Source organism: Kogia breviceps, chromosome 2 (assembly GCF_026419965.1).
Source record: "Kogia breviceps isolate mKogBre1 chromosome 2, mKogBre1 haplotype 1, whole genome shotgun sequence".
NCBI classification, from domain to species: domain Eukaryota; kingdom Metazoa; phylum Chordata; class Mammalia; order Artiodactyla; family Physeteridae; genus Kogia; species Kogia breviceps.
The window spans coordinates 38,742,084-38,756,509 of record NC_081311.1 but is presented as its reverse complement, the minus strand read 5'-3'; the positions used below and the strand labels follow the sequence as shown (position 1 = coordinate 38,756,509).

At 42.4% G+C, this 14,426-nt stretch overlaps 1 protein-coding gene and 1 long non-coding RNA gene across 5 annotated transcripts in view; one reads left to right on the top strand and one right to left on the bottom strand.

Moving 5' to 3' along the window:
- PAPSS2 (3'-phosphoadenosine 5'-phosphosulfate synthase 2) overlaps nt 1–8,073 on the top strand; it is a 204,375-nt gene extending 196,302 nt beyond the window's left edge. For 2 of the 4 annotated variants that reach the window (XM_067025102.1, XM_059053998.2), the window contains 3 exons: nt 2,140–2,408; nt 3,482–3,711; nt 4,289–8,073. In XM_067025102.1, the coding sequence (XP_066881203.1) occupies nt 2,140–2,408; nt 3,482–3,711; nt 4,289–4,430 (641 nt within the window). In that variant the 3' untranslated portion in view covers nt 4,431–8,073. The remainder of the gene's footprint in view (nt 1–2,139; nt 2,409–3,481; nt 3,712–4,288) is intronic. The other 2 variants (XM_067025103.1, XM_067025100.1) reach the window with 1 other exon arrangement.
- On the bottom strand, nt 6,182–14,306 carry LOC131750929 (uncharacterized). Its single transcript, XR_009334024.2, has 4 exons — nt 13,851–14,306; nt 11,550–11,637; nt 6,927–6,979; nt 6,182–6,797 (listed from the first exon to the last, which is right to left on the bottom strand). It is a non-coding gene; the product is annotated as an uncharacterized lncRNA (long non-coding RNA).
- Between the last annotated feature and the right edge of the window lie 120 nt (nt 14,307–14,426).

The window sequence follows — 14,426 nt, the reverse complement described above, 5'->3', positions numbered from 1 at the left end:
CTGTGATTCTAGGCAGTCTCTCTGCTAATGGATGGGTCTGTAGACCTGTCTCGCTCTTTGTTGGGTATAGGGTGTCCAGCACTGTTCGTTGCTGGTCCTTGAGTGAATCTGGGTCTTGGTGTTGAGATGCAGATCTCTGGGAGATTTTCACCGTTTGATATTACGTGGAGCTGAGAGGTCTCTTGTGGACCAGTGTCCTGAGGTTAGTTCTCCCACCTCAGAGACACAGCCTTGACACCTGGCTGGAGTGCCAAGAGCCTTTAATCCACACAGCTCAAAACAAAAGGGAGAAAAAAATAGAAAGGCAAGAAAGGAAGGAAGAAAGGAGGAAGGGAGGGAAGGAAGGAAGAAAGGAAGCGAGGGAGGAAGAAAGGAAGGGAGGAAGGAAGGAGGGAATAAAGAAAGGAAGGGAGGGAGGAAGAAAGGAAGGGAGGAAGGAAGGAGGGAATAAAGAAAGGAAGGGAGGGAGGAAGAAAGGAAGGGAGGAAGGAAGGAGGGAATAAAGGAAGGGAGGAAGGAAGGAGGGAAATAGGAAAGAAAGGAGGGAAGGAAGAAAGAAAGGGGAGAAGACAAAATAAAGTAGGGTAAAATACAGTTATTAAAATAACAAAATAATTATTTAGAAGAAAAATTTCTATTAAAGAAAAAAAAAAAAAAGACCAAAAAAAAAAAAAAAATGGTCGGTCTAACCCCAGGACAAATGGTGAAAACAAAGCTACACAGACAAAATCTCACACAGCAGCACCCACATACACACAAAAAGAAAAAAGGGGAAAATAATAGTATATCTTGCTCCCAAAGTCTACTTCCTCAAACTGGGATATTTCGCTGTCTATTCAGGTTTTCCACAGATGCAGGGCACTTCAAGCTGACTGTGTAGCTTTAACTCGCTGTTTCTGAGGCTGCTGGGAGGGACCTCCCTCTCTCTTTGTTCGCACAGCTCCTGGGGCTCAGCCCTGGACCTGGCCCCGCCTCTGTGCTCAGGTCGTCCGAGGGCGTCTGCCCTTCGCTCAGAGAGGGCGGGGTCAAAGGAGCAGCTGATTCGTGGTCTCTGGCTCACTCAGGCGGGGGGGCGGGGCAGGCACGGATGTGGGGCGAGTCCGCCGCGGCAGAGGCTGGCGTGACGCTGCACCGGCCCGAGGCACACCGTGCATTTTCCCGGGGAAGCAGTCCCTGGATCCCGGTACCCTGGCGGTGGCGGGCTGCACAGGCTCCCGGGAGGGGCGGTGTGGAGAGTGACCTGCGCTCGCACACAGGCCTCTTGGTGGCGGCAGTAGCAACCCTAGCGTCCCACACCCGTCTCTGTTGTCCGTGCCGACAGCCGCAGCTCGCGCCCGTTTCTGGAGCTCCTTTATGTGGTGCCCCTAATTCCCTTTCCTTGCGCCCCAGGAAGCGAAGAGGCAAGAAAAAGTCTCTTGTCTCTTCGGCAGCTCCGCGCCCGTTTCTGGAGCTCCTTTAAGCGGCGCGCTTAAACCTCTCTCCTCGCGCAGCAGGAGGTAAAGAGGGAAGAAAAGGTCTCTTGCCTCTTCAGCAGCTCCAGACTTCTCCCGAACTCCCTCCCGGCCAGCCCTGGTGCGGTAACTCCTTCAGGCTGTTTTCACTCTGCCAACTCCAGACCTTTCCCTGGGATCCGCCCGAGGCTCAGTTCCCAGCCCCGCCTGCCGCGGCGGGTGAGCAGACAAGCCTCTCGGGCTGGTGAGTGCTGATTGGCACCGATCCTCTGTGTGGGAATCTCTCCGCTTTGCCCTCCGCACCCCTGTTGCTGCACTCTCCTCCACGGCTCTGAAGCTTCCCCCTCAGCCACCCGCAGTCTCCACCCGCGAAGGGGCTTCTAGTGTGTGGGAACCTTTCCTCCTTTACGGCTCCCTCCCACTGGTGCAGGTCCCGTCCCTATTCTTTTGTCTCTGTTTATTCTTTTTTCTTTTGCCCTACCCAGGTACGTGGGGAGTTTCTTGCCTTTTGGGAGGTCGAAGTCTTCTGCCAGCGTTCGATGGGTGTTCTATAGGAGAAGTTCCACGTGTAGATGTATTTCTGATGTATCTGTGAGGAGGAAGGTGATCTCTGCCATCTTCTCCTGCCTTTCTGTTCTTGCAGACAGTGCATGTCTTTGACTTTGGTGTTTCTGCTTTCCTTTCCCAGATGCAGTGTTTGCATTCCAGTTGCGCAATCCTGTCCACAACGGCCATGCTCTGCTGATGCAGGACACCCGCCGCCGGCTCCTGGAGAGAGGCTACAAGCACCCGGTCCTCCTGCTCCACCCCCTGGGTGGCTGGACCAAGGATGACGATGTGCCCCTGGACTGGCGGATGAAGCAGCACACAGCTGTGCTCGAGGAGGAGGTTCTAGATCCCCAATCCACCATCGTGGCCATCTTCCCATCTCCCATGTTGTATGCTGGCCCCACAGAGGTGAGCAGCTCCCTGGGCTGGGCTGTGGGACTCAGGAGTACAGCATCTAATTTTACTTAGAAGAGCCAGCGAGTTTCTGGGATTCGTCTTCATGAGCAGATTCTAAAACCTTCTGGTCTCTTTACTTTATCCAACTTAATTACGTTTCCATAAAGTATTTGTGAAAATGCTAGAAACACCAAATCAAATCTGTCATACACTGCTTTTGAGACTGTGGAAGTTGGTATGTGAACGAGGTGTTTAATATAGCTTACCTGGGTTACAGGGCAAGATGTATCTAGCCCAATATTTCAGCAGTTCCAGTTACTCTTAAGTGATTCACCATGCTCGGTGAGCTATATTAGAAGGGAGAAGATGTCTTTAAAACCTTAATGTCTCCCTTTCATCATAACACACTGAGCCTATCGAACAGAGACTTTCTTTGTCCCACCACACCACCAGTTTAGTGGATTTCAACAAGTTTACAGGAACCAGGATGAACCGAGAAGGTCTCAACCCTTTGGAATGCTCCAAACTGCGTTTAATTCTCTTTGACCAGATCAAAGTTCCAGGCCCCTCGCTCTCTTCCCCATCCTTTATATTTCTATCTGAGCTCTAAAGAGGGCAACTGATTTTGAAATCCCAGTGCTGTGTCGAAATGGAATCAGTGTCTGCATGTGAAGGTTAATTTGCTCATTACTGGCAGTCAGATGGTAAAGATATTGGAGTTTCTAATTTCCCTTAAACTGTGATTTATTTTGAATAGGGAGGAACTGGAAAGTAAAATCCACATGGTTCTGTGGAACAGTAAGATCTGAGTGTTCCTGGCCTGTTAGTCTGGAGAGATTAGGAAATATAAACTCATGGTCTAAGAGGGAGGATTCTTAGCTTTAAAGCTCCTATATCCTACCCAATATAACACAAAGGATGACAAGAGCAGGAGTCTTGGACACCTCACTGACTTCCTTGCAATTATTAGTTGACCCACATCACTGAATTACTTTTAAAGCAGAATAAAGGGGTGTCTCCATAAACAGGGACTCCACAGGACTGGCCAGTGATGACCAGCATGTCCTTTATGTGATGTTTCCTAGGTCCAATGGCACTGCAGGTCCCGGATGGTTGCAGGGGCCAATTTCTACATTGTGGGCCGGGACCCTGCAGGAATGCCCCACCCTGAGACCAAGAAAGACCTATATGAACCTACTCATGGGGCCAAGGTCTTGACCATGGCCCCTGGCCTCACCTCTGTGGAAATCATTCCATTCCGAGTGGCTGCCTACAACAAAGCCAAAAAAGCCATGGACTTCTATGATCCAGCAAGGTAGGTTTTCAGAGGAAAATTCTTTAAATCAACATCTGTACAGCTGGAATGATGAGGCAAAATTTTGGAAAGCTCCCCAGTGCATCTCCACATGCTCCTAATTGGAGAGTCCCTTGAAAGCTAAGTCCTGGTCTTGCACATTTTGTGTCCCCTAAAGTTGTAGCATAGCCAGCCCCTTGCATATAGTAGATGGTCCATAAATATTTCTTTTTTAACATACATTCCTTGAGCATGCACTGAGTGCCTGGCCCATTATGTGAAAGGAAGTAAACACAGAAAAAGATTTCAACGAGCATTTATAGAGCATGCACCACGCTCAGAGCTCACACAAGTAGGCAGAGCTAATAGAAGACGCTTCCCATGAACTGAGTAGGTACACAGTATTGAATGGGTAGCTGCCATGATTTCCCTTTCTTCTGCCAGTTCCTTTATTGAAGATTTAGTGAATTGCTTATTTTAGAAGATGCAGCATTTTACAGAAAGAAAAAATGTGGTCTCAGAACCCATCCTACTCCTGGGATCTTTAAGGTAGATGTTATTTACCTATGCAGAGTTCTTTGTTGCTACCCTCTGACAGGCACAATGAGTTTGACTTCATCTCAGGAACTCGTATGAGGAAACTGGCCCGGGAAGGAGAGAATCCCCCAGATGGCTTCATGGCCCCCAAAGCATGGAAAGTCCTGACAGATTATTACAGGTCTCTGGAAAAGAACAACTAAATGCCCATTAGCACCAGAGTTTCTTTCTGAAGTGCTCTGTGATTTCTTTTTCTTTTTTTGTGATTAGATGCTTTGTATCCAATTGCTTCTCAATGATTGACTTTAAAGTTAATATTTTATAATGAGGTAAAAATGTTCTCTATAATTTAAAGTCAACATACACACACACACACACACACACGTGTGTGTGTGTATATATAAAGGAAAACTGAAGACCAGACCTTAGCAGGTAAAAGCAATATTATTTCAGAATGAAATTAGTTGTATTTTCTACTGCATCTGAGCAGTACGTCCCAGATTTCGTAAAGCTTTGACCATGTGTCTAGTTTACTTGCCAAAAAGTAAAGCATGTCTCCCAGCTTAAGTCTTGCCAACCTGCATTCTCCCATGTCATACACCAGCAGTAAAGGAAATGAGATGGGCAGCCCCTTCAATACAGCTGACAAAAAAATAAAGAAAATCTCACCCCAAATGAGGAGTGGCTCACATCAAGATTCTTGCTCGTATTTCCTTCGTGCCCGTATCCAGCCTTACTGCCCAGTATCTTAGGTGCTGAACTATGACCTGACTGGAGAAACCAAATGTGTGAAAATGTGAAGTTCATCTCAGAGATCTATGCAAGCCAGTTCTGCCATGGAAGTTATATTATCTAATAAGAGAAGTCTTAATATTTTTCTGTGACTAACATAACTCTAGTTAAACGGTGTCTTTTAATTAAATAGCGTACGGGGCTTTGATGAAAAGATTTGCACCGAGGCCTCAAACGATCTGGCATGTTGTGGAGAGTTAATTTTTTTCCTCTTTGCTGTGGTCACTGTGTCTATGGAGAGGCTGCGCCTATTACCTGCAGTGGCATCAGCTGTGACCAAAACCATTTCAGACCATCAGACTAGCGAGCTGCTGGAAGCGGACGAAAACGCAGGAAGCTCCAACCTTTTCATCTTACAGGTGACCAAACTAAGATGATGCACGAGCACAGGCTTCGTGAGCTAATCTAACGAGCACTGTAACAGAAGTGCCAAATTGGCATTTTGGAAGTACCGGGGGCACTGAACGAGCACCCAGGCCACTTGACTCCCCGGCTGGTGCTTTGTCTACCCTGTACAACACAGGAGCTGGACCTGGTTTCCCTCAACTGCTTAACAAAACTCCTTGAACAGACGGCACTCCTTGAACTCCTTGAACAGAGGGCACTACTTGGATGCTGTAAGGTCCGGAGTTTTCTAAACCCAGCTGATTTTACTGCAGTTGAAAAAAATACTTTCCCAAAGACTCATGCTGTTCTGAAACATTCAACCTCTGATGGCTTTACTTTCTGGGAGGCGATCTTGCACCTTCTGCATAATTCCTTTAAGGAATAATTGAAGAAATAGTACCTTTTGTACATAGGTCTCTCTGGAAGAGACTTAAGACTGTAAAGAGAAAACTGTGATTTTTTCATACTCAGTTTTGTTTTTTTAAATGCTAAACCAAGCTAATGAAAGTTCTTTTGAGAATAAATCAGTGGCCACAGCAAAGTATGACTATCTTTAATAGCACAATGCCTATATTCATTTAATCAGAGGTCCTCACTACTGCCTTTTTAAAAAACAGCATATTTATTGAAAACATGAGACAAGATGTAGGTGCCTTAACCAATGTATTTTGTGATTTTTAAAATATATTTAAAACTGCTCTTCTGCTTGAGTACCACCTTAGTGCAAATGATTATTTCTATGTACAACTGATGCTTGTTCTTATTTTAATAAATTTCTCAAAATGAAGGCTGAGTCTTTTCTGCATCTCGTATCAAGTGTGCGTTGACATCTGTTGGTTGAAGCCCTTGTGACTCTGTATAACTGGAGAGAAACAGCAGCTCTCTTTCAGACCATAATTAAGAGGCTGTTTACCCTCGTTCCTGTCATCTTTTAAACTGTGCTCTCGATGTGAGACACGTGGTTTCGGCCAAGCACTACAGTTCCTCAGGGACCTCACCCCAGGATTTCAGTGCACTGAGATCTGACAAACTTTTAAAATTTTTCCTAACTTATTGTTCCCAACTTCAAAGTGCCTCCACAGAGTTTCACCAGCAGGGTTAGAAATAGCTGTGCTTCTTCCACAACTCCCACACCTCCACTCACCTCAGCAGTTGCTACTGGTGTATGCAGAAAGGATACCTCTTTCCACCCACACTTTCAGTGGCCTTCAGACAGGCCTGCAGCTTTGGGGCTTTTTCCCTCCTTCAGTCCCTGCCTCTCTTCTCTCCTGAAGGCTTCACGCAAATTTTTGTTCCTGTCCTCACTCCAAACAAAACGGGTGTGATAGCCAGCTCCAAGGTGCCACTTGTTACCACTTCCTCTTTCTCCCCAGATCCTTACTTGCTGGCACCTGGACAAAGTAGAGCAGGGAATGTATAAGTACATAAAGATATAAGTGGTGTTGAGGGAGTATGCCATACTGCACAGGGCAGTGTGAAGGGCATGTGTAAATCATTCATTCAGACAACGGTGGACTTACAAATCTATCAGCATTTATATCAGGCCACAAGATTCCTTTCCAATCCATTTTCCCTGCAAGAAGAAACAAATCTTAGTGATTTGAGAACAGCAAGTTCAACTTTGTTTTTCCTCCTCTTCCTCCTATTAACCTGACTTTTAGGTCTAGCATGGATCTTGAATATACTTTCCTGATAGGTAAGTAATCAGGAAATTAGATGAGCACCAGAGCAATCAACAATGTGTAAAGGTCTGATAGAACACAGTGCAGCTTTTGCCTTTGAGATTTTGAATGATACAGGTTTCTATTACTTATGTATATCCCACTACCAGTAATGCACAAATTATCAAGAATTAACTATATAGATATTGAAAGAATAACCACTAGTTTTTTCTTCTCCCTAGCATTCATTTAATTCTTTGGTCAGTATTAGCTATTATTGGGCCACTCATCATACATATTCACCAAATGATTAAAGTGATGTATACAAGCAATTCACTAATATAATACTCCAAAGGTGCCTATTTTATTTTTGCTTATATTGTAATTTTATTGAAATTATTACTAAAAATAAATGGATCAATGACAAGCTTGGAGATTTTAGTCTGATAAAAACCTAGATAAAATAAAATACTTTTTTACGGGGCTAGGAAAGAGTGATGACTCAAAGAACTCTTGACAAACTGAGAATCAAGCCTTTCGTAGGTAAGTCTTGTAGTTCTTCAATGGCTTATCTTTAGTAACGGAAGTAACCCCCCCTACCCGCCAAGCCATTAGCTTTTCCATAGATTTCCTCATTTGGATTAACTGCAGGAAAGACCAGTCTCCATCAGTAAGAAATCTAAATTATAGAATGTTTTAAAAAGTAATACAGTTTTTTGTTTGTTTGTTTTTTGCGGTATGCGGGACTCTCAACCACTGCGCCACCAGGGAAGCCCAGTAATACAGTTTTATTACCTTCAAATACATAAGCGACAGAGGGGCACAGCTTTTTAAATGTCATAAAATGTATTTGTAATTGTTGGCAGCCACAATACATACTTTATTTTGGTAAAGTTCTTAAATAGGGTTGGCTTGTTTCAGAAACTCAAACCTGCTCTGCACCTATTTTACTAAAATGTTTGTGAAAGCTCTTACCTACTGTAATGTATTAAACACACTTATGGGTAAAGAAAAATCTTGATTATATTTATTGCATTAGCCTGTTTTCCATAAACAGTTCAAAGGTAAAGTTCAGCTCAGCACAGGTTTAAAAAATAATGGCCTACTTCCATGTAAACAACTCCAATATTGATCTGGTCTTTTAAACTAGTTAAAAGACTGGCGTCTATAAATGTATTCACCAAGAAGAACCTACATTTATGGAAGAAATTAATTCCATCAACCACTAAAGAGGTTGTATCCCAATCCTATCTTCAAATTATTAAAAAAATTATATAAAGTAGCAGATCTTTGGACATTCAAAGTAAACAACCAACGAAAAAGCTTACAGCTTCAAAAGAGCCAAAGAAACACATTTAATAAAAATACCAAGTACCTCGAAGTGTCTATGACTTTACCTAATGGCATGTTTCACAACTTATGCCTATTAAAACAAGTCCAGGGACTTCCCTGGGGGCACAATGGTTAAGAATCTGCCTGCCAATGCAGGGGACATGGGTTCAATCCCTGGTCTGGGAAGATCCCACATGCCACAGAGCAACTAAGCCCGTGCGCCACAACTACTGAGCCTACGCTCTAGAGCCCATGTGATGCAACTATTGAGCCCACGTGCCGCAACTACTGAATCCCATGCTCTGCAACTACTAAGCCCCTGTACTGCAACCACTGAAGCCCACGTGCCTGGAGCCCGTACTCTGCAACAAGAGAAGCCACCACAATGAGAAGGCCACACACTGCAACGAAGAGTAGCCTCCACTCGCCACAACTACAGAAAGCCTGTGTGCAGCAACGAAGACCCAATGCAGCCAAAAAAAAAAAAAAAAAGGCTCCATTCTTGAAAACTCCAATTTTAAAAAACCAAGTCCATTTACCAAGGCTGACACCCGTCAGCAGCTAAGAAAGTCACCTAGTTTAGAAGTCCTGATGATCAGGTCAGTATCACTAAGGCCCCAAAATGTCTATCAACACGGCCACTGTTGCATCAGTGTGCTGTTTAGTGAAAACTGGGATGGGAACTTAAAGCATGTCTATTTCAGCATTTCCATTATTGTACAGATAAGGAAATGGAAGCCCAGAAATGTGAGATGACAACTCTAAGGACGTGATGACCTGCAGACATATTCACTTGCTAGTTTCCAAGGCATTTTCATATGTTTCTTAAAACAGTAACAGAAGGTACACATTATGATTTCTGTTTACAGATAAGGGAACAGATGCCCACAAAAGTAAAGAGATTTTGCCCAAGGCTACACTGTGCAAGCGCTTTCTAGCATACTCTCTAACATACAGTTCCACAACTGGGACTGCAACTTATAAAGCTGAAAATGAACTTTACGTGACTTATAATAAATCCCTGCACAATTTCTTCTGCTAGAATGTAGAAGGATACAAAAGACTTTCACTTCCATATAGTAACAAGAAAAGGCCAGACAAAATAAAAATAATACTTTTCCAGGAGACTAGCAAAGAACAGTGGATGCAAGGACTTCATTAACTGACTTTCAGGCAGAAATAAGCCCTTCCGAAATGAGCAGAGAGCCTTGGTACTTTTTTTTTTTTATACCTGGGACTGCTGAGAATGGATATAGTGTGTGGAAAAGCAGGCCTGCCTTGGATGGAGAGACTTTGCAGGCATGTGGAGAATTCAGCCAACACTCAGACAATAGTGATAGAAATCTGGAAACACATTTAAAAACAAACTGCTAGGCTAGACAAGTCACCTTTCCTGGATTTTTCAGAGAAAATGGCAGAAGAGGGGCTCAAAGTCTTGTGCATTCTCATGGTGACTGGATGCCAGAACCCTGTCAGAACCAAACATCTGAACGTGCACCCAGCTCAAATACTGCCAAGATCAAAAGGCAACTAACTGCCTGAGAGGGTAGGGGTTGGGCTAAGCCTGGTCTACTCAGTCTTGTTAAAGCTACAGCCCAGACTCAGCCTAACTAGACTCTAAGAGAAATGGCAAGGATCAGCCCTTCATGCTAACTGCCTATCAGAGGAATGGGCTTGTACTTCCCGGAAATAAAACAAAAACCCATGTTATACTTCAGTCTCCACTGTTCTGTTTTACACCTACTATCTGGAACAACATAAATTACAAGTTAAAAAGTGATCAGCTGGCTGCAGAGTTGGGCATGTCAAGTAGCAATCCATCGTCAAGTGGTAAAGCTTATGGGACTGGACCAAACAGTCCCTAAAGGCCTGTCCACACAAACTGTAATGTGTATTGCTCATATGTCCAGCATGCCCACCGGAGTCATGATACTGCCCTTGGCAGGACTGGCCTCGTGTGACCAGCTGGTCGTTTACCACTTTCTTGTCTAGCCACATTCTCCACAATACTCAATTTTCTTTGGATGAAACCCCACTCTCCTTTTGCAGTTGACCAGTAAATCCAGGTACAGTCGGCCCTTGAACAACGGAGGGGTTAGGGTGCCGACTCTCTTCACAGTCAAATATCCCCGAATAACTTATAGTCGGCCCTCCGTATCCACAGTTCCCTGTATCCGTGGTTCTGAACCTGCAGATTCAACCAACCGCAGACTGTGTAGTACTGTGGTACTTACTACTGAAAAAACTCTGAGGATAAGTGGACCAATGCAGTTCAAACCTGTGTCATTCAAGGGTCAAGTGTACTTTTGCTCTCAAACCATTTAAGCCAAAGGAGTTCCTGAAAGGTCATTCTCTCAAAGCTCCAGAACCGCCAGGAGGTGATTTTTGACCTGGCTTTGCACACTTCCAGGATTTTGAATCTTGAATGGGGCAATTTAAAGATCAACATCTGGAGTTCATTTAATCCAGTAGAGGAATAAAAGCAAGATTCTTAAGCAATTCCTGTTTTAAAAACTTCTGGAGCTTTCAGAGTTCCTAACCTAAGTCCAGTTCTTCAGCTTCCCTCTGATCTTAAGAGCTCCTCATATCCTTCAAATAAATCCTTTATTGCTTAGGTCAGCTAGAGTTGATTGCCTGCAATGGAACCCTAACTGGTACTCTTCACAAGGCTATGACTGTGGCCCGGTAGACAATGCTCATCTCCTTCAGACATGTCTGCAAAGGACTTTGTTATACTGGATGATGTATTACCATCCCGTTTGAGTATCTTGGTCATTCTTAGAATTTCTGGAAGCTAGTATCTTCAGGACAGTGAGGCATACTCCACTGTGTTCTATTCTCAGCTCCAAATCTTGCATGTGGCTAATTATTTCAATGTTTGGCTCTAGTTTTAAAACTGAGCTGTCATGATTCACAAACCTGTGTCCTTGATGCATTCCGCAGCAGCACTAACATTCAAGGAAACTATCTCAAAGCAAACAAGCTTTTATCTAAAACTGTTCTCAAGCAGATTTATAACAGTAAATATTAGACAATCACAAAAATATACTCCCAGTCCAGTGTTTTGGTAATGAGACCCTTATGCGGTGTTAGTATTAACAGTGTAAAATTCACACCAGTGTTAACGAAGGAGGTTTTATTTTTACTCACATGCTAAATGGTTTTTTTTAGGTTTGATCTCATTTGCTTTTGGCATCTCTGCTATGCAGGCATACCTTGGAGATATTGTTCCAGACCACTGCAATAAAGCAAATCTCTCAGTAGAGCAAGTCACACAAATCTTTTGGTTTCCCAGTACACATAAAAGTTATGTTTACACTGTATTGTAGTCTATTGAGTATACAACAGCATTATGTCTAAAAAAAAACAATGTACATACCTTAAAAAATACTTTGTTGCTAAAAATGCTAACCATCATCTGACAATGCAGGGTTGCCACAAACCTTCAATTTGTTTAAAAAAAAAAAAAAAAAAAAAAAAAAAAGCACTATTTGTGAAGCACAGTAAAACAATGTGTATACCCTTACATCTTTTCCTCAATACTATTTCATGAACAGGATAACCTGGACAGAATTTTCACCTATACATGTACATAGAGCTGTAACTTTTGACAACATGGATGGACTGAGAGATTGTCATATTAAGTGAAGTCAGACAGAGAAAGACAAATATATCACTTCCATGTAGAATCTAAAAAGCAAATGATACAAATGAACTTATTTACGAAACAGATGCACAGACAGAGAAAACAAACTTACAGTTACCAAAGGGGAAAGAGTGGGGGGAGGGATAAATCAGGAGTTTGAGATTAACATATACACACTATATATAAAACAGATTAACAACAAGAACCTACTGTAATGGAATATTACGCAGCCATAAAAAGAAATGAAATTGAGTTATTTGTGGTGAGGTGGATGGACCTAGAGTCTGTCATACAGAGTGAAGTAAGTCAGAAAGAGAAAAATAAATACCGTATGCTAACACATATATATGGAATCTAAAAAAAAAAAATTTAAAAAGGTTATGAAGAACCTAGGGGCAGGACAGGAATAAAGACACAGACTTAGAGAATGGACTTGAGGACATGGGGAGGGGGAAGGGTAAGCTGGGATGAAGTGAGAGAGTGCATGGACTTATATATACTACCAAATGTAAAATAGATAGCTAATGGGAAGCAGCCGCATAGCACAGGGATATCAGCTCGGTGCTTTGTGACCACCTAGAGGGGTGGGATAGGGAGGGTGGGAAGGAGACGCAAGAGGGAGGAGATATGGGGATATATATGTATATGTATAGCTGATTTACTTTGTTATAAAGCAGAAACTAACACACCACTGTAAAGCAATTATACTCCAATAAAGATGTTAAAAAAAAAAAAAAAAGAACCTACTGTATAGCACAGGGAACTATATTCAAAATCTTATAATTGGGCTTCCCTGGTGGCGTAGTGGTTGAGAGTCCGCCTGCCGATGCAGGGCACACGAGTTCATGCCCCGGACTGGGAAGATCCCACATGCCGTGGAGCGGCTGGGCCCGTGCGCCATGGCCGCTGAGCCTGCGCATCCGAAGCCTGTGCTCCGCCAACAGGTGAGGCCACAACAGTGAGAGGCCCGCGTACCGCAAAAAAAAAAAAAAAAAAAAAAATCTTATAATAACCTATAATGGAAAAGAATCTGAAAAAGGTTTTATATATATATATAAAATAAATATATAAAAAAGATATATATATTTATATACACACACACACATATATCTATATCTGAGTCACTTTGCTGTACACCTGAAACTAACACAACATTGCAAATCAACTATACTTCAATTAAAAAGAGAGAGAGAGCTGTAACTTTTGAGATGATTAGGGAACTCCATCTTTGATAACTAAATTTATAACAATTTCAGTTATGAAGGCTCTCTAATTATTCTGTCAGCTCTAAATGGAATTATTCTATGGCTTTATTTGAGGCTTCCAGTTGGTGCTGGGATTTTAGTCATGCAGGATATATGCTTAGTGTATCAGAATTCTATTCAATATTCTGACATTGACCTTAAGAGAGGCTAAAAAGAGAATTATAAAATATACATCATCGAATTCATTTCCTTTATCCAGAAGAAGCTGTAACATTTGTCCACAAATAAAACAATTCTAGTTAAAAAAAGAAAAATTCCTACCATTTTTATTCAGGCACACGCAAAGCTTGAGACATCCTCGACTCCAAACCTTCAGGTTATAGCTACTAAGTAATATTAGATTATTGTGGTCATATAGAATATTTAGATTACTCCAATCCAGCTACTGATAACATGGTGAGTTCTGCATCACCCTGCAGGTGCAGGGTTGAATGAGAAAGGAGATAAATTGGAAAGGAGATACTGAATTGATTCAAATATTGAGTTTCTAAACTCTATTTTAAAAAGGCCAAGGAATAGTTTGAAACACATCAGACTTACCAGATGTCTTCCAACAATGAGGCTTTTAGAGAAACATCACAGGTGATCATTTCATCTCAATCCTTAGAGTAGAGATCTAGGGATCATGGAAATAGTTTTAAGCATGGAGAATGCTTAAAAATTGAGCCTGGTCAAACAGATGTGTACATCAGTGTGTAAAAGCAGTAAAATAATGTGATAGCAAACATCTGAACAGTACTATGGAAGGCACTATGCTACAAGCCTAACATACATCATCGCATTACACACCCTATAAGATGAGTGCCACTGTCACTCCATTTTATAAATGAGGAACTGAGTCTCATTAAGTTACGTGTCTAGTCCAAGTATACACAGTTAATTAATAGGGAGCCTGGATTTAAACTCAGGCAGTCTACTCTAGATCCAGTACTTTTAACTGTTAGCCAAAATGAAATACCTTAGAACCTAGAATCCAATGCATGCCAAAAGCTTACATCAAATATGTCTACAGCAAAGGATATATTATATAACACTAAACGTTCCTTAAAATCATATAGTAAAGTTTCCTCAATTACTTTAAGAGGTTAAGATGCCTAGATGAGTCATGTGTTGTTG